Source organism: Schistocerca gregaria, chromosome X, assembly GCF_023897955.1.
Source record: "Schistocerca gregaria isolate iqSchGreg1 chromosome X, iqSchGreg1.2, whole genome shotgun sequence".
Taxonomy (NCBI): Eukaryota; Metazoa; Arthropoda; class Insecta; order Orthoptera; family Acrididae; genus Schistocerca; species Schistocerca gregaria.
In genome coordinates, this window is record NC_064931.1 from 756,278,736 (window position 1) to 756,303,667 (window position 24,932).

Sequence of the window (24,932 nt, forward strand, 5' to 3'; positions counted from 1 at the left end):
GAAAATACTTTCTAACACTTAAATTTGTATTTGATGTTAATGTGAGGGTTGGAACTTTAATAGTGGCAACTATTTATTCACAACCAATACGAAAGAGTTACATGTTTGCACTTGTTACTGTCCTTCAAAGTAGTCTCCTGCGTTGCATCAGTCCATGTGATATCACACATTTCCCCCCCCCCCTCTAATGCATGACAATGGAAAATGCCAGCACTTTACAATGACTTATTCTGGCCGTATATCTAAGCTGGAATCCAATTCTGATGTAATAGCTAAACAGGATGTCTGAGGATTAACTCATACATTATGTTTACTGCTTTGTGTCTGTTAATTTATTAGGCCTGCCAGAGAAAATATTGGGTTTAGCGCTTTCTTGATTGATGATAATCCCCACATAATAAAAATAGAGGAGCTCGTGTAATGCAAGCCCTGTTGTAATTGTGTGATCAAAAATGTATTTTCATGCAGTTAAGTGTCAATTGATGGTTTGTAGAAGTTTTTAAACTTACTGTAATGTTTGTAAGTATTAGATGGCATATATGAGTGACATTGAAGGTTTGAGTTGGTTCAGGAGGCATGTTTAGGTGTTATAATCATTGAAGGCAGCTGTCAGGTAAACAGGATATTGTGGGCCATGTCCTGGTCTGGCACAAATTTTGAATTGTTATGATAGATTTATAACATAAGTGTGTTGGTGAATTTATTTCTTCACATTCAATGTGTTAATGATTGGAAAGATATTAGATTTAAAGTGAGTATTAATGACCTTAATTTTTACAAGGTGGTGTTTCACATCCATAATGTATTTAATAAAGAAAATGTTTGTATACATCATAAGTTGCTGTATAAACTTTATTGAAATGTACTACTAGTTTCAGTCTATATAGACCATCTTCTGGCACTGGACAAGTAGACTGTATTGCAAATTTGCGCTATGATGGGGTGGTAATTGAGCTTTCTAGAAGTGAAGGTTCCAGTAAATATGCAATGTGATGACTCACAGACAAATGGAATATGTTTTTTACCAATGGAATTATGAAATTTCTGCAACAGTTGTGATGTAAATGTAATAAGATTAACTTGAATAGGTCTCACAAGAAGTGTATATGCTGCCTTTCCAGTAGGAGTACAGATGTCTGCAGTTATCAAAAGTGTGTTATTGACATGTAATATAAATTCAGATGTTTGCCTTTTTTAGTCTATGTTAAAGCAAATATGTTTAATACAGCAGAAATCAAGGTGCTAAAAACACTTTTTGTCCAATGCCAGAAGATGGTCTACATAAACCAAAACTAGTGGCCCATTTCAGTAAAGCATGTAGATCAGCTGATGGTATATATAAACATGTCCTTTGTTAAAGATGGTATTTAGTAGTAGTATTGCCAGTCTTCAGGGGCAGCTAAGTTGTTCTGCTTCCTCACTTCCTCGACTCTCGTGAGCGGCATTCTCACTTGTCTTTCAATTGTAATGAAGCCAGGTGCAGTATAATTACATTTGAATAAATTGTCACATATTTCAGTTTTCTGTGTCTCTACAAGGAAAGTACATTTTCACATTTTGTATGGTTTATTTTGTCAAGAATTTTCTGTTGGAGGCTCTCAGGAATAGAACAGTTACTTATAAGAATATCTTCAGCACAAGTCTGCATGAAAAGATTTGTTGGAAGATTGAGTCATATGCCATTCTGTCATCTGACTCGAATAATCATCAGTAGTGTCTACAGTTATAATCACATCTGTCACCTGCAATGTGGAGAAGCTATGTTGTCATAGAACTTACATTTTCAGTCATAATTATCTTTTCTGTCCCCTAAATAATCGATGTCTGCATAAAAAAATAATTTTGGAAAAAATACAATTTACTTCACAACTCTGACATTATCATCATTAAAATTTCTGTAGGTTATTTGTAATTACAGATAGTCATAAAGACTACTAGATGCCTCAACATTAATGGTCATGAACCTTTTGGAGAAGTTTCGTCTACAACTTTATATGTATTCTGAAATTCAATTTTTGCCTAAGTTTCAGGCGACCTGTTGGGATTGGAGTCTATGGCCATCCATCACATGAAAGAAGTGAATATCGTCTTGAAGCATACTATGTTGATGATGAACATGATAGTGGAGATGTAGATATCCGTTCCTCAGGCACTGTGGAGACTGGGAGCACTGGTGTACCAAAGAAAAAGAAAGCTTCTGATGTAAGAAAAGTGGTTGTTAAACACCTGTAATCTTTTAATTATTAAGTATAGAAAAATTGCCTTCTGTGAAGTAATGAAATGACTTGGGTGGACTAGAAACATGACCCCAATTTACCATGTAAAATAGACATTGAACAGCAGATGGGAACAAGATGCTGAAAACTGTAGCCCAGAATTATGTTGCTCCTTTCCGAAAACACACACACACACACATACACACACACATACACACACACACACACACACACACACACACACACAATGCTTTGATGTTCTGAGTATTTTAGTACTAATTTTGTGATGTAAACTTCCTTTTATGTGAATTTTTACATTTTTGATAAGCTAAAGATTACTCTGTTCCATTAGTTGATTGCTTGGGGTTGACTTATACATTCAACATGTTTTCTACCTTTCAGTATCCATTATTTTCCTTCTGAATCTCTATTTGACATTTTGGGTGAACAGGTTTGGATTGTCTATCTCCGCATTAGCAAATATCTATATTTGCTACCCCTCAAACAGTACTCTAATATCAACAGTATTTTGAGAGACAGATCAAACTTTGGTGAAAATTTGTTGCAGTTATGTTACTTTCAGAAATACTTTGTTAGATCTTAACAAGCTGTATACATTGATGTTATAAGCAATGGATACAAACTCATATAAACAATGATGCAACAAATTGGCTGCATTAATTTGTAAGAAAATACCAAAGCATGTGCCTCAAGTAGTTTCAGGAAACTGCAGGAAACCTCAATAACAATCAACAAATAGAAATTTGAATCCCACCCTTTTTAAAACAGTGTATGGGGTGTAATCACAGTATCATCTTGCTCACTCAGTAAAGGTTTTTTTTTTAAAAAAAGGTAATGCTTACATCTAAATTTTTGTATATATAAGTATGCTGTAAGCCACAGTAAAATAGTGCATGACTATGAAATTACTCCATACTAATATTAGGAACTGTGTTTTGAGCAGTGGACAAAGGACTGTCTCTAAGCTTCCGTATATACTCTGATCCCTCTTATCTTATTACTGCTCTACAGATACACCACACTTTCACAGGACTCTCCCAACAAATATAAGTTGTCTATCCTTTTTCCATACCACTGATTTCACATAGTCATCCAATTTCATATTGACTCACAGCATTGTCTTAAACAATGTGGCAGACTCCAGTAGTTTGCTGCTGATACCTCAAAGAAACTTATTTATTCACAAATAGCCAACATGGGTTCAGAAAATATCATTATTGTGAAAAGCAGCTAGCTCTTTATCCTCACTAAGTAATGAGTGCTATTAACTGGGGATGTCAAAACGATTCCATAATTTTAGACTTCCAGAAGGCTTTTGACACCCTCACAGTTTATTGTAATTGACAGAAAGTCATTGAGTAAAACACAAGTAATATCTGGCATTCTCCAGTTCCTGATCAAGGTAAATGATACAGGAGACAATTGAGCAGCCCTCGTAGATTGTTTGCAGATAATGTTGCCCTTTACCATCTTGTAAAACCCTGAAATGATCAAAACTAATTGAAAAATTATTTGGACAAGATACCTGTGTGGTGGAAAAAGTGTCAATTGTCTCGAAATAATGAAAAGTGTTAGCTAAAGAGACTGCCTACGTTATGCTTGTCTATCCTCTTCTGGAATATTGCTGTGCTGTGTGGGATCCACATGAGATAGAATTTGTGGAGGACTTGGGAAAACTTCAAAGAAGGGTAGCTCACTTTGCATTATCCTGAATTAGGGGAGAGATTGCAACATATATGATACATGAATGAGGTGGCAATCATTAAAACAAAGGCATTTTTCGTTGCAGCTGGATCTTCTCATGATATTTCAATCACCAGCTTTCTCCTCTGAATGTGAAAAAATTGTGTTGCTGTCCACCAAATGATCATCATAGTAAAATAATAGAAATCAGAGCTCGCACATTATAATTTAAATGTTCATTCTTCCTGCGTGCTGTTCGAGTGGGGAATGGTGTAGAAATAGCTTGAAGGTGGTGTGATGAACCCTCTACCAGGTACTTAATTGTGAATTGCAGAGTAGTCATATAGCTGTAAATGCAGACATAGATTTACTCTAATAGATTATTGTCATTTTCTTTCTCTTTGTTATGGGCATTATCTTGTATTTGCACTTTTAAAGAGGGTTGACATTCAGTACACTAAGTGGAAATACTGTTAAAGTTATTCTTCATTTCATTATGAGCATCTAGTGATGGTGCTCTTTTTTTACATTGACTGAACAATCTGAGTGCATGTTTGTTGAGAATATCCACAGTGTTATTACTTTTTCTCGAGGCACACTCAGTGTTACTTTCGTTTCTGTTGAACAGTTGGTTGTTGTTGTTGTGGTCTTCAGTCCTGAGACTGGTTTGATGCAGCTCTCCATGCTACTCTATCCTGTGCAAGCTTCTTCGTCTCCCAGTATGCACTGCAGCCTACATCCTTCTGAATCTGTTTAGTGTATTCATCTCTTGGTCTCCCTCTGCGATTTTTACCCTCCACGCTGCCCTCCATTACTAAATTGGTGATACCTTGATGCCTCAGATCATGTCTTCTACTCAAGTTGTGCCAGTCTAATATACTAACTGGGTCCTATTAGTGAAAAAGTCTTTGGGTGTCATATTTGTTAAGCTGCTCTAAATGATCAAATCTTGGTTGTCATTCAACAGTGTGGCACAGTGTGGATTACCTTTTTAAAATACAAGAAGACAATATATCCTTCTTCATCTGTATTTACCATTTGCAAGGTAATGTTTGTGAAAAAAAGTGAACTGTCTTAAGGCTCAAATTTTTCGAGATTCCATGCTGATACTTTGAGAAAAGTTTTTCCACAAACATCATAAAGTTCAAGCTCTAGGAGGGTCTTCAACAACAGTCAATGTTCCATCTGACACAGTTGAAAGCCTTCTCAAGATTAATGAACACAACATACACCTTCCCTTTCTTCTCCATGTGCCTCTCCCCTATCACTCTCAGTATCCCAGTGGCATCTCTAGTTCCCACTCCTTGCCTGAAACCAAATTGTTCATCTCCTGTTACGCAATTCAGCTTTCCATATAGCTGTCTGTTGAGTGTCCTCAGCAAGACTTTGGCTGCATGCAATATCAGGCTCACTGTTCTATGTTCCTCACACGGTTTGCTTTTCTTTTTCTTTTCTATAGGTATTAAGACACTTTCTGTATAGTCCTTTGGCGGTTTTCTTGTCATGTATATTTGATTACACAATTCAATCAACTCCCTTTTCCCTTCTTTCTCCAGTGACTTTAACAGTTTAGCAGGAATCTCATCAATTCCCATTGCCTTTCCATTTAAATAAAGAATGTAATAATTCAGCTTTCTGTCTGTTGTCTTAACTTTCAGCACCTGACTGATCCATGAGAGAGACAACATAACAAATTTTGATTCATTCATAATTTTTACGTGGGATCAGCACTCCCAAAGGATTTTCTGACAGAACTGTTAACAATATCTGACTATATCAGTTGTTGTAATCTTCATAGTAGCTCTTCCCTTTGATGCACGGGTTAGCATTAACTTTCCTCCAAGTTTCCCTACATTCTTTCATGTAGTGAAAAGATAACAGTCTCTGTTTTCGAAATTCTCTGATTATTTGTTTTGCAAATAAAAATGCCTTCTCTTGCTGCACTATATTTTATTTTCCCAGACACATTTCGCCTTTTTTCACTTTAAGGCATCACCAGTGGGATCTATGAGGGTCATTCAATAATTAGACAAATTGGTCTGGAGGAAAAGCATTTATTTTTACAAAACAATACTTTTTCTACTTTTCAACATAATCCCCTTGAACATTCACACACTTGTTCCAACAGGCTACAAGCTTTTTTATTCCAACTGCAAAGAACTCTTTATCTTGATGTTTGAACCATTTTCCCACAAACTTTTTCATGTCCTCATTGTCCTGGAACCCCGTCCCACATAATGCCTCCTTCAGTGCACCAAACAAATGGAAATCATTAGGTGCTAAATCAGGACTGTAAGGGGGATCAGGCAGTACTTCCCAGCCCATTTTGTTGATGGTTTCATGGATTAGTTGAGCAATATGAGGACGTGTGTCATATTGCTGGAGAGTCACACCTCTCATCTGAAATCTACATCATCTCTCTCTCATGGCTGGCTTCACTTTGTTTAAAAGCAAATCTGAGTAGTATTGGCCGTTCATTGTATACTGTTCTTCGAGATAATCACAAAAAACTGGGCCTTAAGCATTCCAAAACACCGTCAACATGACTTTTCCTGCTGATGGTTTGGTTTTGAATTTTTTCTTGACACGTGAGTTGGTGTGCTTTCACTCCATGCTTTGTCTTTTTTATTCTGATTCATAATAGTGAACCCAAGTTTCATCACAAGTTAAAATTTTGTTGAGGAAGTGCTCACCTTCTGCCATAACATCCCTGTAGCTCTGTTCACACTCTCAACCTTGTTTCCTTGTGTAGCTACGTCAACTTCTTTGGGACCCACCTTGCACATGTTTTGCGGTACTTTAGCTTGTTACAGATAATGTTATGAACTGTACCAGTACTAACTTGAACCTTATCAACTATCATTTCCACAGTCACATGGCGGTTGGCACGAATAATGTCATCAATTCGACTTTCAAGTGAGGGAGTTGAAACTGCAACTAGTCGACCAGAACAGTGTTCATCAGTCACTGAGTCGTGACCATTTTTGAACTTGGAAAAATTTGCATGATTCATACAACCTTCACCATTAATTTTAGGCATTCTACAGTATATATTCACTGGTTTCTTGCCTTCAGCAAGTATAAAACGAATAACAGAATGTTGTTCAACTAATGTACCGTATTTACTCAAATCTAAGCCGCATCTGAAAAATGGGACTCGAAATCAAGGAAAAAAAAAATTTCCCGAATCTAAGCCACACCTGAAATTTGACACTCGAAATTCAAGGGGAGAGAAAAGTCTTAGGCCGCACCTCCAAATCGAAACAAAGTTTGTCCACTTTAATATGAGACACAATTTAGGTCGAATGAATGACGATACAGCTACAGTACTTTGGTTCGACTCGTAAGCTTAGCAGTTAAGCTTTACCAGGTAGCCATTGCTATGCGTCAGGCACTCTATACGTATTTATACAGGTACCCTTCTTTTTTCACGTGCTTCATCTGGTTTGAATCGATTGCTTATTTTTCTTTGATCTCATAAGTGACGTTCTCTATGTTATACGTGTTTATGTCACTCTAAGCTGAAAATGCATTATTGTACTGTGTCATGCATTGTTTGTCACATTCTGATAATGAGTGTTTACGACCTGTTGTCGCTCGCGGCATGGCTTGCTTTCGTGCACACTACCGCGGCTTACAATAAAAAAAAAAGAGGAATTGTCTCAAAAGTGAAACAATGGCAAGAGAGTGCTATTTGTTGTTACTTACACTGCTGCTTTCTTTGATAATGATCAACAAGAACCAAATAATAGACTGCGTATGATAGAAGATGTTCTGAAGGAGAGTTTAGCGAAAATTTTTCTCCATCCTCTTTAGTACATTACATTCTGCACAGAAATTAGTCATCTTAGATTTAAAAATCTAGTCAATTGCCGTGCTTCATTTCTGACTGTATCACTATTAGGCATAAGAATAATATGAATATAAACATGACATGATATGTATATTCTTCCGCGTTTGCTGTTTTCTCACTCTAGTTTCATAGTTTATTAGGCAGACAGGATTTAAAAGAGATAGCAGCAAACACGAAAGAATACATGGCAAAATGTTTATATTCGTATTATTCTTATGGTAAATGGTGAAGAGAATACTGCATGTGGATTCACAATTCATAAAAGTTTCTATTAGCAACCATCTCTTCTCACAGGTAGGAAAAAATTCAGAATGTAGAGTTGGCCATATTGACAAAAACCCCAAACAGTCTTGCCAGTTGGATTTTCGTAGTACATTGAAATGCTGCTACATTCGAAGATGAACAATACGGAATTTGTATTTACTTCGTTGGATAATGTATGAAAATATGGTGGTCGAAACTCGGGGCGGAGAAAAAAAAGCTCGTCTTCCACTTTTTTTTTTTAAATTTATTTACTGACGCAGAGGTTTTGGCGCCAGTATTTATCTTTGTGCCTACAAAGCAAGCCTGTGTAGCGCTACATATATTCGACGGCAGAAGTTAGTTGTGTGGCACCTACCTACATTTTTCAGAACTTCCACTTACTTTGCACACGATTTTAAGCCGCAGGCGGTTTTTTGGATTACAAAAACCAGAAAAAAAGTGCGGATTAAATTCTAGTAAATACGGTAGATGTTTCAAGCGGACTCCCCATCTTGAAATGTATTTTTGAGGTTCTAAACAAAACAATGTTGATATATCACCTGATCTGGGTTCATCCCAGTGATGCCAACTTAAAGCCATAAAAGTACCAAATTGCCCTTCTAACAGTTTTTCCCGTGACCAGTTTCTCTCTTTAATCATTGAATGACCCTCGTATAATGATACATTTTTGTTTTGATATGTATTATTCATAGATTATAAAACATTTCAAGTCTCATTGTTACGTAAATAAGTGACTACTTATGGTTCTTCCTGTCTTCAGTTCACATCAGTTTTTCCTCTCATCTGGTCACATGGAGGTCACACTACTGTTATATAAGCATGTGTTTTGAACATTTTTCTTCCCACTTTTAATTTTTTTTTGTACTTGTTGTTTTGATGCACCACCAGTATTCTATCCCAATGTAGACATAACACTAATATAGACAGAACTACTTGGAGTTCTCTGTGTGTCTCATCCTGTTTGGTTTGTTTATGTACATGTACATATTTTTTGGGAGATATTAGTAAAAGAGTGAGAGGTATGATGTTTAATCAGAAAATTTAAATGAGAGAAGTAAATGATACAAGAAGTAAATATCAACACATGGAAAGAAACTAATGACACCATATGCATGTATCAGTAGTCAAGTCAAAAGTTACTTGAAAATTAACTCATACATCTGTTGTATAAGAATAGGGTCTGATCATAATTATTGTACCCATTTCTCTCTCTCTCTCTCTCTCTCTCTCTCTCTCTCTCTCTCTCTCCCCCCCCCCCCCCCCCCCCCCCCTCGCAAACAGAGCACTGCTGTTGCTAACCTGGGGACTCTTGAGCTAGTTGTTAATCAGTGCCATCAGCCAGTACCCTGTTACCATAAACTCTGGATGTGCAGCAACCACTTTTTGGAAAATTCTTGAAATCTTGTGTCTCACACAGGACAGAATTTTTTGGCTTTAATTAACTGTATCATGACGATGGTACATGCTGCTTGTTAATAAACCTCAATGCAGTTTCAACAGAAAACCTAAAAGGTCCTGTGCAGAACCACTACACCATGCCAGAACCAACAAATCCCTTAAGTAACATACCTTTGCCATAAAGACTTTGATTGGAGGAAAGACGGGAGAAAAGAAAGAGAAAAAAACGTCTCTTCTAAGATAACTCCTATACCAGACCAAAATACCCATTGAGAAACTGAAAGATGTTGTGCAGAGAAGACTTTTGTGCAGATGTGTCCAGGAGAAACATTTTAAAGTTTATAATGCATGTGTGTGAAGTGGTTACAACTACAAAAAGAATAACTTTAAGAGGGAGAGAGGTAGAGCCAGGAGTACCTACTTTTCTAAATAATGCTAATTACTCCTGTGTACACCATTCCAGTGTCACTCTATATACATCATAAGATAACTGTAACATCATTGAAGAAACAATACCAATTATAGACTCCGTCGCAGTTTACCCATAGTGCACACAACCACAGCATAATGTTGTTGCTTGTTACATCTCTCTGTGTTGGAAAGCAGTTCTTGAGTCAAGTGTGAAGTTCATGAACATGGACAGTATTTCAAAATGAACCATTTTGGCTGTGTGTATGGGTGCATTATCATCTTGGAATATGGCAGTGTTCGGCAGCAATATGCTGCTCATAGTAAGTACTTCTTTGTCGAGGATGTTGAGACATTAATTCTCAATAATCCAACAAGTGAGGGTAATGATAGGACCAACTGAATACCACAACATAGCAACCCAAATCGTAATGGAATCTCCCCCATGCTTGATTGTTGGAAATGAAGAGGCCAGACCATAGGCTTCTTTATGGGTTCTCCATTGATAAACCCTGCCGTTTGAAGAAAACAGTGTAAACAAAGATCCATTGGATTGTACCACATTCTTCCAGTCATCAAGTGTTCAGGTGCTATGATCGTGGTACCACTTCCTTTACAATTTTGCATTGGCTTCCATTATTAAAGATTTCACAATTGCTGCCCTTTCATGAATGTTAGCCTTATGGAGCTCCCACCATCCTGTTTTTGTTGACACAGTATTACTCAAATGAGTGTCAAGTTCTGCAGATGCTTTTGCTAAAGTGGTTTTACACCATCTGGTTAACAATTACTTGTAATGCTCAATGATATTTGTCAGCTAACTTTGGCTTTCACCCCCACAACGCCTCTTCACAAATCTTGTTTTACCACGTTTAATGTATGCTGTCATACCGTGGATACTGTCACTGGGGAAACATTAAACAATTCATCAGTTTTTGTCGCTGATACTCCCGCTAACCACACGTCAATGAGTTGCCCTTTTTGGAAGTCTGAGAGATTACACATTTCACTGACTGCTTGTGTTAATTGTTGCATAACAAAGTGTATAATACACTGAAAGATAATGTCCAAGATGTGGTGTGTCATCTGTGCACTGCAGCCACATCACATTATTTACATGTATGCATTGGTGCCAACTTGCAGCAAGATGTAGGATATTGCATTTTGTTCATACTATTTTGTCCTCCTCCACTCCCCTCATGTAAATTTTGCTGTAACAAGAAGCCTGATCCAACATTATAATTCAGAACAGTCCCTTTAAATTTTTAGGTACACACCCAATGTAAATGTAACATTTTTCTTTTGTAAATATTGTTCACTGTTGCGAAAATGAGATAGAGTGCATTTAAATAAGGTATTACTCATATATTGTGAAGATGACAACAGTTTTAAATATTTGGAATCTCTTATTGTTGATTTTGATAAGAGAGCAAAGTTTAGATTTCTACATAACTTCTTGATAAAAATACATTTTCATGAAAGCCAATTACTTATTTTGACATTCTGAAAGCAAAAGGTATGTGGTGGATTAACTTTAATCTTATGAGAAATGCAATCACAATATTTCATCTCCAATTTAAATATTAACAACACATTTGGACCAAACACATTTTGAACACCAATGTTTACAATATCATCTCACTTTCCCTTAGGGACCAATGCAAGAAGCCTGTATAATTATCACTATGCCAAAAATGGTGAGTAGTGTACAACAAGTGCACCTAAGTATCACTAATGTATATATTAATGAAAATAATCAGTTTTTGAAAATATGATGTAATTGGATGGATAAAAATCTACTCACCAAGCAGTGGCAAGAGAACACACATATAATGGTATTTAAATTTGCAAGCTGTCAGAGCAGGTGGCTCCGTCTTCTAGCAGAAGGGTTGAAGGAGAATCGTTCTGCCAGGAGGAGAAGCCACTGGCACCAAAAGCTTGCAAATTTAAGTACCATTCCATGAAGTGTTCCCCTGTCGACAATTGATGAGTAGATCTTTTATCTATCTAATTAAATCATCAATTTATATAACAGAATTTCAATTATTACTCTACTTCTCAAGGGCTCAGAACTGTTGCACTCAATCTTCATGAATGTCCTCTTTCCTCATTAATAATTTGTTTTCCGCCTTTTTGCTCCCTATATATCTTAAATTGTTGCCAATCAATAATTTCAGGTGAATATGATGATGTATATTAGCCTCACAAGTCATTAAGTTGTATACACAATTCACTTGGTGTTCTCCAAATGGAGATACACAAGCAAGTGATCACAGAGGCAGTCACCTCAGGTCTTTGCCAGCTTATTCCCACACCACACAAAACCCGCACATGCTGCTGATGTCATAAAGAGTGTACATCTTGCTGATTATAAGACACGAGATGTACATTCGTGATGACTGCTGTTCGACTCCCCGTCTTGCCACCAAGATTCAGTTTTATTTGCGGTTTCTCTATAAATCGCTTAAAGCAAATGCTGGAAAGGTTCTTCCGTACTCTATCTGTGATAATCTTGTCATCTATGGGACATTAAACTCAGATCTTCTTTCCTTCTGAACATTGACCTATTCATCAGTAATGATTATTTCTCAAAGAAAAACAGTTCTTTGCTCGCTCACATTTAGTTCAAGTGCCACACACAACACCCAGACACTCGTACAAAATCGTATCCAAGTAGTTTCAGAGCTATAATTTCAGAGGTTGCTTTCAGGTAAATGTTGGGGAGGTCTCGTCTTAGAATAGAAAACATTCTTTTGTGATTTATTTTCAATGCAAAAAATCAAATAAATAATTGTCTGTTGATGTAGTGTAGGATTTTGACAGTGAAGTGTGTTACTTCTGTTTCAGGACACAACTGACGAAAGTGTGATATGGTCATTCGTATTTTACATTTTTGAAGTTGCGTTTGATATAATGTTTATTTGACGAATTTGATATTTGGTGAGAAACATATATTTTAAAGTATGTCTTTGAATGTTTTTACAACTATAGGTTTGAACTAAATTATCACTGATCTGATGTGTTTATATTTGCAGCATTTGTAATGTTCCTGAGAGTCCAGGACAATGAAGTGAATGAAACAAAGTATTTCATTAGTGAATTCAGGACTTCTTCCTCCAGAAACATCAGTCATTGGTGTTAAAAGGTGATGCTAGTGTGCTGTGAATAATGAGCTTTCCTGTGATGAATTATCACATTATCCTGTGACAGAATGTGTCTGATGATTTTTATACTTCGTCCATTTAGATGACTTTCCACTAAATAATTGTGCTTGAAATTAATATTTCAAGCATTTGAACATTAATTCCCTTAACTGTTTAATTGTAAGACATAATGGCTTGACTGAGTATTGTGTGGAATTACACTGCACTGGTGTAGCTATACTGTGTTATTGTCTGGATAGTACAATAAATAGTGGCCAGTATCAAATACTGCGCAACAGCTGAAATTATGTGCAGTGTGGTAATCATGTATAGTTAATGCTGTAAGATGATTTAATGTACAACTCATGTCATCAAAGTATGATATTCTGAAATGTGGCACAGTCACTACATTTCAATATGTTTTTTGTCAAACATTATTTACGTTGTGCTGATGGGCAGTTAATACTCCACCCGTTTTATGTGCCATTCGAGAGAAAGGTATTTGAGTCAACGTACCTGACAGATTAAAACTATGCACTAATGTGTAACATGTGCATAGTCTGTTTCTCTTGGAAATATTAATAATATATCTGAGTAATCAACAGTCTCTCTTTGGTGTTTAGAAAAATAGCTTGTAAGTGTTAGTAGAGTGAAGCTTTGAATTAAAGTAAGTGGGGTGCTTTGAAGAATCAGATGAAAAAGGCTTCCCTGCAATAGGCAAATATTAGGGTTTGAAGTATGATTCACCATGTACCTTTAATCTGCCAAAAATATTTAATTTCAACATACAATCCCTCCACTGTAGTGTCGGGTACATTAATGACATTAAAATATTTTGCATGCCAGAGAGAACTATTGTGCTTAGGTTATTGTTATAAGTTTCTGGTAGGATGGTTATTCTTCCTCTTTCAGACTTCCCAGATATTTATTGTTTGAATTGGTATTTCTGTACCAAAAACACTATTGTTTATCACTGTCAATCTATTCAACTACTGATCTAGCCAGTTAGTCCACCTAAGTCAGTCACAAAGGGTTGTTCTCTGCTTTACGCTTCAACAGTCTGCTGTCTAAAACTACGAAGTGCTGGTGTCAAGTGAATATTCTTATATACTGAATTTTCTTGATTCAGAATCTGTTTGATTCAGAATCTGTTTCTTCAGAATATGGCACTTCATTTCTATATTACTTCATGTAAGTATTTTTTCTTAGTTGTTTCAATGTATTTAAATGGAGAGACAGTAATAACTTTGTGTCACAGGTCTGTAATTGAAGACAGTGTAATTTATGTTTCTACCTACATGGCAACATCTCCTTTTCACTAAGTTCTAGTTCTCTTTGGTTCCTACTAGCTTTTGGATGCTTGTCATTGGTGCTATACATATAAGATGGCATAATATTCTCTACGGCTTGTGATTCCTTTTGTGTATGTGATCTGCCCTAAGTTTAGAAGCTGTGTTTTATTATCGAGACACAAAACTGACTTTCTCATCCAGTATATCTCGTGTGTCCATTGACTATGGAACTGGAAATGCTGGTGTCGCATTCTCTCTCTCTCTCTCTCTCTCTCTCTCTCTCTCTCTCTCTCTCTCTCTCTTTCTCTCTGTCCTAATTTTATGAAACACGCATTCTAAGTAATCATTGTCCTATGGAGTACTTGAAATGCTGGTGATGTCAAGAATATTCACAAACACCAAAAGCATAAGATCCTTTGTGTACTTTCCAAAGTACATTCCCAAAACAAAATCAATACTCTTATCTGTGGACCGTGTTGCTGTCATTGACAAAATGGTGGATGTCAGTGGCTTCTTACTTTATTATTTACTTACAGTGAGTATCATTTGCACCCTGTTCTTTGGTAATATTTAGTTGCCTATTCCATTCAGATACTGTTGTAATGTGTTGGCTGATCACTCAGCATTATCTGTCCATTTCATCGAGTAGGTTGAAATAGTGAAAGTATTTGTTAATGTATTATGTTATGAAAACTAGCCCTAATATCATTACAGCAATGGAAAGTCCATTTTGAAATGTAAATAATGGTCAAAGGTCAGCCCAAATATAGTGGTGGTCTGTTCTTTTGATTGCTATTGTCCGTGATACCAAAAATGGTTGTTATTTCTTTAAGATTGAGTAGAAGTGTAGTTCTAACATACTGTTGTTTAAACTGAATGTGTCTATGGCATGTTATGTATGTATTCTCCATTGAAATATTAATATTTATTGTGTTACTCCTCATATGAAGCCTGCTTTATGACACATATGAATGAGATCTTGTGTTAAATATATATATTTTTTAATATTAAGGTTAGCATAGCATGATACAAACTTACTAAACAGTTGTATAGGACCAATCTCATATGACAGATCTAGGGTGGGCAGTGTCATCTGATTAAAAAAAAAAAAAAAACCTATATTTTTTGTAGGCAGTCAATTTCTCTTCCCTGTGAGATGTTTGTAGTTGTCACCCAAAATGACATTAAAAACCTTGTCTTCCTTGTACTATGAAATTTGTGAAATACTGTGCTATGGTTTTTTATTTGTAATTTAGTCTGATAAGCACAAATGTTAATAAAATATTTGTAATTATTTGTATGTTTTAATAGTTCATTTTCATCTATTTTTGATTAAAAAAAATCATTGCTGTTTTGTTTAACATAACCAAGACAGATATTACTTGCAGTCTATGCATTTTGGAATTAGCATTTTAAGGGCTGTATTTGTCATGTAGTGAAAACCCATGCATGTTATGTGTAGTGAAATATGTGAAAGTGATAAAATTCATTGTGTTTGGTACTCAGATAAATGACAGTTGAGGAATGCCATTTTTTTCTATGTGAATGATACAGGAAGATAGTTAGCAACAACTGGTCTTGAGTGTGTTGAGCAGACATACTGAAGCTACTTCCCAATTTGTAGTTTATTTAGTATTTTTATTTTCCTATTTGACATTTGGATTAGTACTGCAACCTGAATCAGGTGGCAGCACATAGTTGAGACATTTAATCGATTCATAAGACTTTATGATTTTTGTACCACTGTATTCAGTATTATCTTATTGTAGTTACAGTAGGGTTGGTAGAAAATGTGTATAGATGCTGGTAAAATTGGTAACAGTCCATAAACAACTGGAAATCCAGTCAATTACACTCATCTAGCAGTATATTTTTTGACATTGAATTCCAGCTGTTTTAGAGAAGCTGACATATTGCGTGAAATGTAACAGTATCTAATGCTCTGAACTAGTGAGTTTAAAATTCATGTTTGAATATTCAGATTTAAGTTGCATCAGCTTCGCAGTACACACCATAATCAATTTTCCATGGTGTCTTAAATTCCCTAACTTGTTCCAAAAAAATATGCAACCCCATGACTTGTAGAATTCAGTATACATGTGGGCACTGCTCCTGCATATGATTTTCAATTAGCCAATACCCCTGCATGGTGTCTAGGGTTAGAATAGATCCATGGCCATTCCTTGCATGACCAAGCGAGATGGCGCATTGGTTAGACACTGGACTCGCATTTGGGAGGACGACAGTTCAATCCTGCGTCCGGCCATCCTGATTTAGGTTTTCCACGATTTCCCTAAATCGCTCCAGGCAAATGCCGGGATGGTTCCTTTAAAAGGGCTCAGCCAACTTCCTTCCCCGCCCTTCCCTAATCCAATGAGACCGATGACCTCCCTGTCTGGTCTCCTTCCCCAAACAACCCAACCCCATTCCTTGCGTGTCATGAGAGGTGAGTAATAGGAGTCTTTTTGTTTGGTCACGTTTTTACTTTGGTATTTTGACTATTGTTTGGACATCTGAACGTTTTTGCTCTTTTCATTTTTGAATGCTTTTTCCCCTCACCATTTTGACTTTTTATATTCTGGTATGCATTTTGGGTTTGATCTTCAATTTCCAAATTTTACAGAAGTGTGAGCTATTTCGGGAAAGACACTTTATTGTGGTGCATTAACTTCCAACTGTACCCTATTATCTTTTGCACCTACCAATCAGGTGCATCTATCTTTCCCTCCTGATGCCTCAGGGACCACACTGCTGATGATTGAGCTGTAACCTCCCTGTGTCAGCCAAGAAGTAGGTACCTAACCACTTTGAGGGCAATGGCTACTGTGTCAGGTGGCACCCATGAGGAGAGCCTCCAATTTGAGTGAGTGGCATTGGGGCAGATGATCGTCACTGAAACGGATCACACTTACTGGTGACCATGCCAACATGACCACCTCACTAGTCAAGAACAGTGATGTTGATGCAGAGATTTACAATTCTATGGCATTTCCGTCTGTGACTATGCATCAAAATGAGAGCCAGGCAAGGAGATATGGAAGTGGATACTTTGCTGAGCTCTTGGTTTGTTCCAAACTGACTGTGAATCTTTTGCTACAATGAAGCCACTGTTTTTCATTGAAAATATTGAAGATCAGTTTGGGGAGAATGCTGCAATAGAGATGATGAGAAATGGATCTTTACTGATCAAAACATCGCATGCCAGCAATCGTAGGCGCTTCAGGCCTGTTTCAGGTTAGGAGATGTACCAGCCACCATTTCTCCTCACAAAAAACTCAACAGAATTCAAGGTGTTATCTTCCATCAGAAGCTAATGCTACAAACTGATCAAGGCCTGCATACTAATGTGGCACAGTGTGCAGTCCATTTTGTTCGCTGCTAACAGGGGGAACCCAAAGATAATAGAGTGAACACTGGATCTTTTATCCTAGTCTTTGAAGACAATATTTAACCTGAGAAGGTTAAAGTCATGGTTTATAGGTGTTATGTCAGGTCTTATTTTCCTCCTCTGATGATATGATCTCCCCCCATGAACCATGGACCTTGCCGTTGGTGGGGAGGATTGCGTGCCTCAGCGATACAGATAGCCGTACCGTAGGTACAACCACAACGGAGGGGTATCTGTTGAGAGGCCAGACAAACGTGTGGTTCCTGAAGAGGGGCAGCAGCCTTTTCAGTAGTTGCAAGGGCAACAATTTGGATGATTGACTGATCTGGCCTTGTAACAATAACCAAAACGGCCTTGCTGTGTTGGTACTGCGAACAGCTGAAAGCAAGGGGAAACTACGGCCATAATTTTTCCTGAGGGCATGCAGCTTTACTGTATGATTAAATGATGATGGCGTCGTCTTGGATAAAATATTCCGGAGGTAAAATAGTCCCCCATTCGAATCTCCGGGCGGGGACTACTCAAGAGGATGTCGTTATCAGGAGAAAGAAAACTGGCGTTCTACGGATCGGAGCGTGGAAAGTCAGATCCCTTAATCAGGCAGGTAGGTTAGAAAATTTAAAAAGGGAAATGGGTAGGTTAAAGTTAGATATAGTGGGAATTAGTGAAGTTCGGTGGCAGGAGGAACAAGACTTTTGGTCAGGTGACTACAGGGTTATAAACACAAAATCAAATAGGGGTAATGCAGGAGTAGGTTTAATAATGATTAGGAAAATAGGAACGTGGGTAAGCTACTACAAACAGCATAGGGAACGCATTATTGTGCCCAAGATAGATACGAAGCCCACACATGCTACAGTAGTACAAGTTTATATGCCAACTAGCTCTGCAGATGATGAAGAAATTGAAGAAATGTATGATGAAATAAAAGAAATTATTCAGATAGTGAAGGGAGACGAAAATTGAATAGTCATGGGCGACTGGAATTCGAGTGTAGGAAAAGGGAGAGAAGGAAACGTAGGAGGTGAATATGGATTGTGGCTAAGAAATGAAAGAGGAAGCCGCCTCGTAGAATTCTGCACAGAGCACAACTTAGTCATAGCTAACACTTGGTTTAAGAGCCATGAAAGAAGGTTGTATACATGGAAGAACTCTGGAGATACTAAAAGGTATCAGATAGATTATATAATGGTAAGACAAGAGATTTAGGAACCAGGTATTAAATTGTAAGACATTTCCAGGGGCAGATGTGGACTCTGACCACAATCTATTGGTTATGACCTGTAGATTAAAACTGAAGAAACTGCAAAAAGGTGGCAATTTAAGGAGATGGGACCTGGACAAACTGAAAGAACCAGTGGTTGCACAGAGTTTCAGGGAGAGCATAAGGGAACAATTGACAGGAATGGGGGAAAGAAATACAGTAGAAGAAGAATGGGTAGCTCTGAGGGATGAAGTAGTGAAGGCAGCAGAGGATCAAGTAGGTAAAAAGACGAGGGCTAGTAGAAATCCTTGGGTAACAGAAGAAATATTGAATTTAATTGATGAAAGGAGAAAATATAAAAATGCAGTAAATGAAGCCGGCAAAAAGGAATACAAACATCTCAAAAATGAGATCGACAGGAAGTGCAAAATGGCTAAGCAGGGATGGCTAGAGGACAAATGTAAGGATGTAGAAGCTTATCTCACTAGGGGTAAGATAGATACTGCCTACAGGAAAATTAAAGACACATTTGGAGATAAGAGAACCGCTTGTATGAACATCAAGAGCTCAGATGGAAACCCAGTTCTAAGCAAAGAAGGGAAAGCAGAAAGGTGGAAGGAGTATATAGAGGGTCTATACAAGGGTGATGTACTTGAGGACAATATTATGGAAGAGGATGTACATGAAGATTAAATGGGAGATACGATATTGCGTGAAGAGTTTGACAGAGCACTGAAAGACCTAAGTTGAAACAAGGCCCCCTGGAGTAGACAACATTCCATTAGAACTACTGACAGCCTTGGGAGAGCCAGTCCTGACAAAACTCTACCATCTGGTGAGCAAGATGTATGAGACATGCGAAATACCCTCAGACTTCAAGAAGAATATAATAATTCCAATCCCAAAGAAAGCAGGTGTTGACAGATGTGAAAATTACCGAACTATCAGTTTAATAAGTCACAGCTGCAAAATACTAACACGAATTCCTTACAGACGAATGGAAAAACTAGTAGAAGCCGACCTCGGGGAAGATCAGTTTGGATTCCGTAGAAATACTGGAACACGTGAGGCAATACTGACCTTACGACTTAGAGGAAAGATTAAGGAAAGGCAAACCTACGTTTTTAGAATTTGTAGACTTAGAGAAAGCTTTTGACAATGTTGACTGGAATACTCTCTTTCAGATTCTAAAGGTGGCAGGGGTAAAATACAGGGAGTGAAAAGCTATTTACAATTTGTACAGAAACCAGATGGCAGTTATAAGAGTAGAGGGACATGAAAGAGAAGCAGTGGTTGGGAAGGGAGTAAGACAGGGTTGTAGCCTCTCCCCGATGTTATTCAATCTGTATATTGAGCAAGCGGTAAAGGAAACAAAAGAAAAATTCGGAGTAGGTATTAAAATTCATGGAGAAGAAGTAAAAACTTTGAGGTTCGCCGATGACATTGTAATTCTGTCAGAGATAGCAAAGGACTTGGAAGAGCAGTTGAATGCAATGGAGAGTGTCTTGAAAGGAGGATATAAGATGAACATCAACAAAAGCAAAACGAGGATAATGGAATGTAGTCGAATGAAGTCGGGTGTTGCTGAGGGAATTACACTAGGAAATGAGACACTTAAAGTAGTAAAGGAATTTTGCTATTTGGGGAGCAAAATAACTGATGATGGTCGAAGTAGAGAGGATATAAAATGTAGACTGGCAATGGCAAGGAAAGCGTTTCTGAAGAAGAGAAATTTGCTAACATCGAGTATGGATTTAAGTGTCAGGAAGTCATTTTTGAAAGAATTTGTATGGAGTGTAGCCATGTATGGAACTGAAACGTGGACGATAAATAGTTTTGACAAGAAGAGAATAGAAGCTTTCGAAATGTGGTGCTACAGAAGAATGCTGAAGATTAGATGGGTAGATCACATAACTAATGAGGAGGTATTGAATAGGATTGGGAAGAAGAGGAGCTTGTGGCACAACTTGACCAGAAGAAGGGATCGGTTGGTAGGACATGTTCTGAGGCATCAAGGGATCACCAATTTAGTATTGGAGGGCAGTGTGGAGGGTAAAAATCGTAGAGGGAGACCAAGAGATGAATACACTAAGCAGATTCAGAAGGATGTAGGTTGCAGTAGGTACTGGGAGATGAAGAAGCTTGCACACGATAGAGTAGCATGGAGAGCTGCATCAAACCAGTCTCTGGACTGAAGACCACAACAACAACAACAACAACAACGATGATATGATTTAAGTGCCAAAGGCTCGGAAAGATGTCGTCCTGCTGTTCTAATGGGACTGTTGTGTCATGATCTCACATGTCACCTCCTGGCTCTGATCATATTCCAGGGCCTGCCCTACAGTGAAGGGAGGGAATGTCAGCTCCCTCAACCCCTACACCTATAGTTCCCACACCACTAATGCAGACAGTGATGCCTAGTCATCCTCTGGCATTGTGAGGGATGAGGACACCTGTCAAAGTGCCCCTCTCAAGACAAGCACCAGCGGCCACAGCCTGCGGGCAGGAGGAAAATATGGTCCTCTTTGCTCCCAGATGCTAAAATTGGGAAAACTTCACAGAAATCAAAATATTACAAGGATAAGGAGGGCATGAAGAAAGACAAACTACTTTCTGATGCTTCATATGTTCCACTCCCCATCCCTACAGAGGTCAAACCTGTTAGGAACGGTCGCAGGGTTGCCGCAAATGAAAACGCGGCAGGACCAAATGGGAGAGTTCTCCAAACAAACGAGACGGACGAACAGGAATGGAAGGACAAGCACGACGACAGACAACCGAGCAAGACACCAAGATCAAGACAAAGTATTAAGCAACAGGGTCACAAAAGATAACCTCACAAGATAAAAACAACGTCCACTTATTAACGGGAAGTAAGCACATGCAACGTAAACACGATGTCTGTAAGTGAGATATCAACCGACTCAATGTGAATGCCAGACTGCCTCACTGAGAGAGAGGCAGCTGTCTAAATACATGACAGGGTATGTTGCTATTGCCTGCTCGGACTATGTGCTCCACGGTGGCACCCTCACGTTAGACTTGGGCCAGGAGGGCATGCAGTCACGGCTTACGGCGCGACTGTTGCAGAGACCTCTAGTGGTCATTGAGTTCCATGCTGTCTGGCATGGATTTAAAGTCCGTGGTGTTCAGTACCAGATCCCTCCCCTCTGAAACTTGCACTTAGGGGCAAAAACGCCTTGGACGGTGCTGTGATTGTCAGCAGATGGGAGAAGACCCGGGCTCGTCAACTGCTGTTGTCAGGGAGGAAGGGACATCCGAGGTGTCCATGTTCTCGCCTAGAGGCCAGGGCATCGAAGGGAGCCTCCAGTCCACCTGGGGGTGTGGAGGGCTGGCGGCAGTCTCACGGGTAGGCAGTAACCAGGGTTAGTTGTGGTGACTGGAGGACCACATTGGTACCCGAAGGAGGTAGTGTAGGAGGAGGCGGTGGCGGGAGTCTCACAGGGGTACGTGGATGGAGCTGGTTATGATGGCAGCGCTCCAACTCGTTCGCTGTCTGCACTGACGTCACATACTACCCATGGGCCGTGGCGGGCATCGATTCCGCCATGCTCCTGTACACGTGAGCCCACATGGCTGCATCAGGGGAGTAATACTGAGAGGGCCGGGAGCGGAGGTGGGAGGGTGACGAAATCAGCAAATGGAGCAAGGCCTGCAGCTGTTGCCCATGGAGGAGCTCTACCGGGCTGTGTCCATCAATTGGCGTGGTGCAATATGTGCTCAAGAACAGGGTTAGGGCCAAAGTGGTCGGAGATGTGTTGACCTCATTTGTTAACTGTTGTGTAAATGTGCGGACAAGCCTCTCTGCTACGCCATTGGAGGAAGGGTGGAAAGGTGGGCTATGGATATGTTTGATACCGTTGGCCTGACAGAAGTCGTGGAAGGAGGATGCCATGAATTGGTGGCCATTATCGGAGACCAATGTGTGAGGAAGGCCCTCAATGTCAAGGAACTGGGCCAAGGCCGTGAGTGTGGCCTCTGTGGTGATGGATGCCATGTGGACGACATATGGGTATTTGGAGTAGACATCAACAATAAGTAACCAAATGGACCCCAGAAACGGGCAAACAAAATCGAGATCGATGCAATCCTAGGCCCGGCAAGGCACAGGCCAGGGCGCAAATGACTGGAGGTGTTTGCCTGGTGACATGCAGACACAGTGCACCTGCGGACCCGGTGGTCAATATTGCCATCGATTCCGGGCCAATACATGCGCCGGCGGGCCAAAACTTTCATGCGGGGCATACCTCAGTGCCTGCAGTACAACAAGGAGGGCCAACTGTGGACCACGTAGCAGAGAACCTGCCTCAAGATAGGGTCTCGGCGTGTAGCCATGGCAATATGAGCAGCTATAAGAGGCAGACCGTCCAGTGCATCCCGGTGAGCGGAATCAATGTGAAAGCAGAGGACCTTCTGTTGGTCAAACACAGCATCGGGGCCTGTTGGGAGACGCGACAAAGCATCCGCATTAGGGTGGGTCGTGGGCTTATACTGGATAAGGGTAATTCCATAAAAGGAACGCCCAACACTGGAGATGTTGAGCTGTCCTCTCTGGAAGGTGAGGGTGGGGTCTGAAAAGCGTAACTAGGGATTATGGTTGTCAGGAGGGTGAACTTTGCCCCAAAGAGATAGATGTGAAATTTTTGGATGGCGAACACTACTGCCAGGGCCTACTTTTCAATCTGGCAGTAGTTCTATTGTGCCGGGATTAACGTCTTCGATGCATAAGCGATGGGCTGTTCTGAGCCATTGCTATCCCAATGTGTGAGTTCTGTCCCAATGCCGTATACCGACACATCAGCTGCCACAACTATGGCATGGTCCAGAGAGAAGGGAATAAGGCAAGGGGTGGACTTCAGTATCGACTTTAAATGGAGAAAAGCCTGGTCACAGGCAGGAGTCCTATCAAAAGTCACCCGTTTGCAACACAAGTGATTGAGGGGTTGAGCAATGGAGGCAGTTTGCGGTAAGAACTTTAAGTAATAAGAAATCTTGCCCAAAAACTCCTGGAGTTCAGATAAGTCCTTGGGATGAGGAAGGGCCTCAATGGCCATGACATGGCAATCCAAAGGGTGAATGCCATCTTTGCTAAGCCAGTGGCTTAAGTATTCCACTACCGGTTGAAAAAAAGCAGCACTTGTCCAGCTGAAAGTGTAAACCTGCAGACTGCAGAGTGTGAAATAAGGTGCTGAGGTTGTGCAAATGTTCCTGGTGGGAACACTTGGTGACCAAGATGTCATCCAGATAATTCACACAGGCTGGGATAGGCTGCATGAGCTGTTCCAGGAACAGCTGGAAAATTGCCGGTGCTGAAGAGACACCAAATGGAAGGCACTTGTATAATCCAAAAGGTGTGTTGATAACCATGATGTTCTGGGAATTGCCTCAGCCAGGTCGATCTTAGAAAAGCATTCCTCCCCCCCCCTCCCCCCCCCCCCCAGCAAGCTTGACAAGAAGGTCTTCCTGTTGGGGAATGGGGTAAGTTTCCACTAAGGACTGAGCATTGACAGTAGTGCTGAAGTCCCCACACAGCCAAAGGGACCCAATCAGGTTTCTGTATGACCATCAATGGTGTCGCCCAAGTACTGAATGTTACAGGCTCTAGGAAGCCAGCAGCCTGGAGCCGATCAAGTTCTGCTTGACTGCTGGCTGGTCTCTAGAAGAATGTAGCATTCCAAAAGATTGGAAAAGGCCACAGATCATCCCCATTTTCAACAAGGTACATCACACAAATGTGCAGAACTATAGACCTATATCTCTAACGTCGATCAGTTGTAGAATTTTGGAACATGTATTATATTCGAGTATAATGACTTTCCTGGAGAATAGAAATCTACTCTGTAGGAATCAGCATGGGTTTCGAAAAAGACGATCGTGTGAAACCCAGAACGCGATATTCGTCCACGAGACTCGGAGGGCCATAGATTCAGGTTACCAGGTACATACTGTGTTTCTTGACTTCTACAAGGCGTTTGATACAGTTCCCCACAGTCGTTTAATGAACAAAGTAAGAGCATATGGGCTATCAGACCAATTGT

General features: G+C 39.4%; 1 protein-coding gene across 1 annotated transcript in view; it reads left to right on the plus strand.

Moving 5' to 3' along the window:
• LOC126298765 (UPF0669 protein C6orf120 homolog) overlaps positions 1 to 15,572 on the plus strand; it is a 43,672-nt gene extending 28,100 nt beyond the window's left edge. Inside the window, exons 5-7 of the mRNA XM_049990218.1 lie at positions 2,025 to 2,202; positions 12,691 to 12,783; positions 12,879 to 15,572. Of these exons, the coding sequence (XP_049846175.1) occupies positions 2,025 to 2,202; positions 12,691 to 12,768 (256 nt within the window). The 3' untranslated portion in view covers positions 12,769 to 12,783; positions 12,879 to 15,572. The remainder of the gene's footprint in view (positions 1 to 2,024; positions 2,203 to 12,690; positions 12,784 to 12,878) is intronic.
• Positions 15,573 to 24,932: the final 9,360 nt, after the last annotated feature.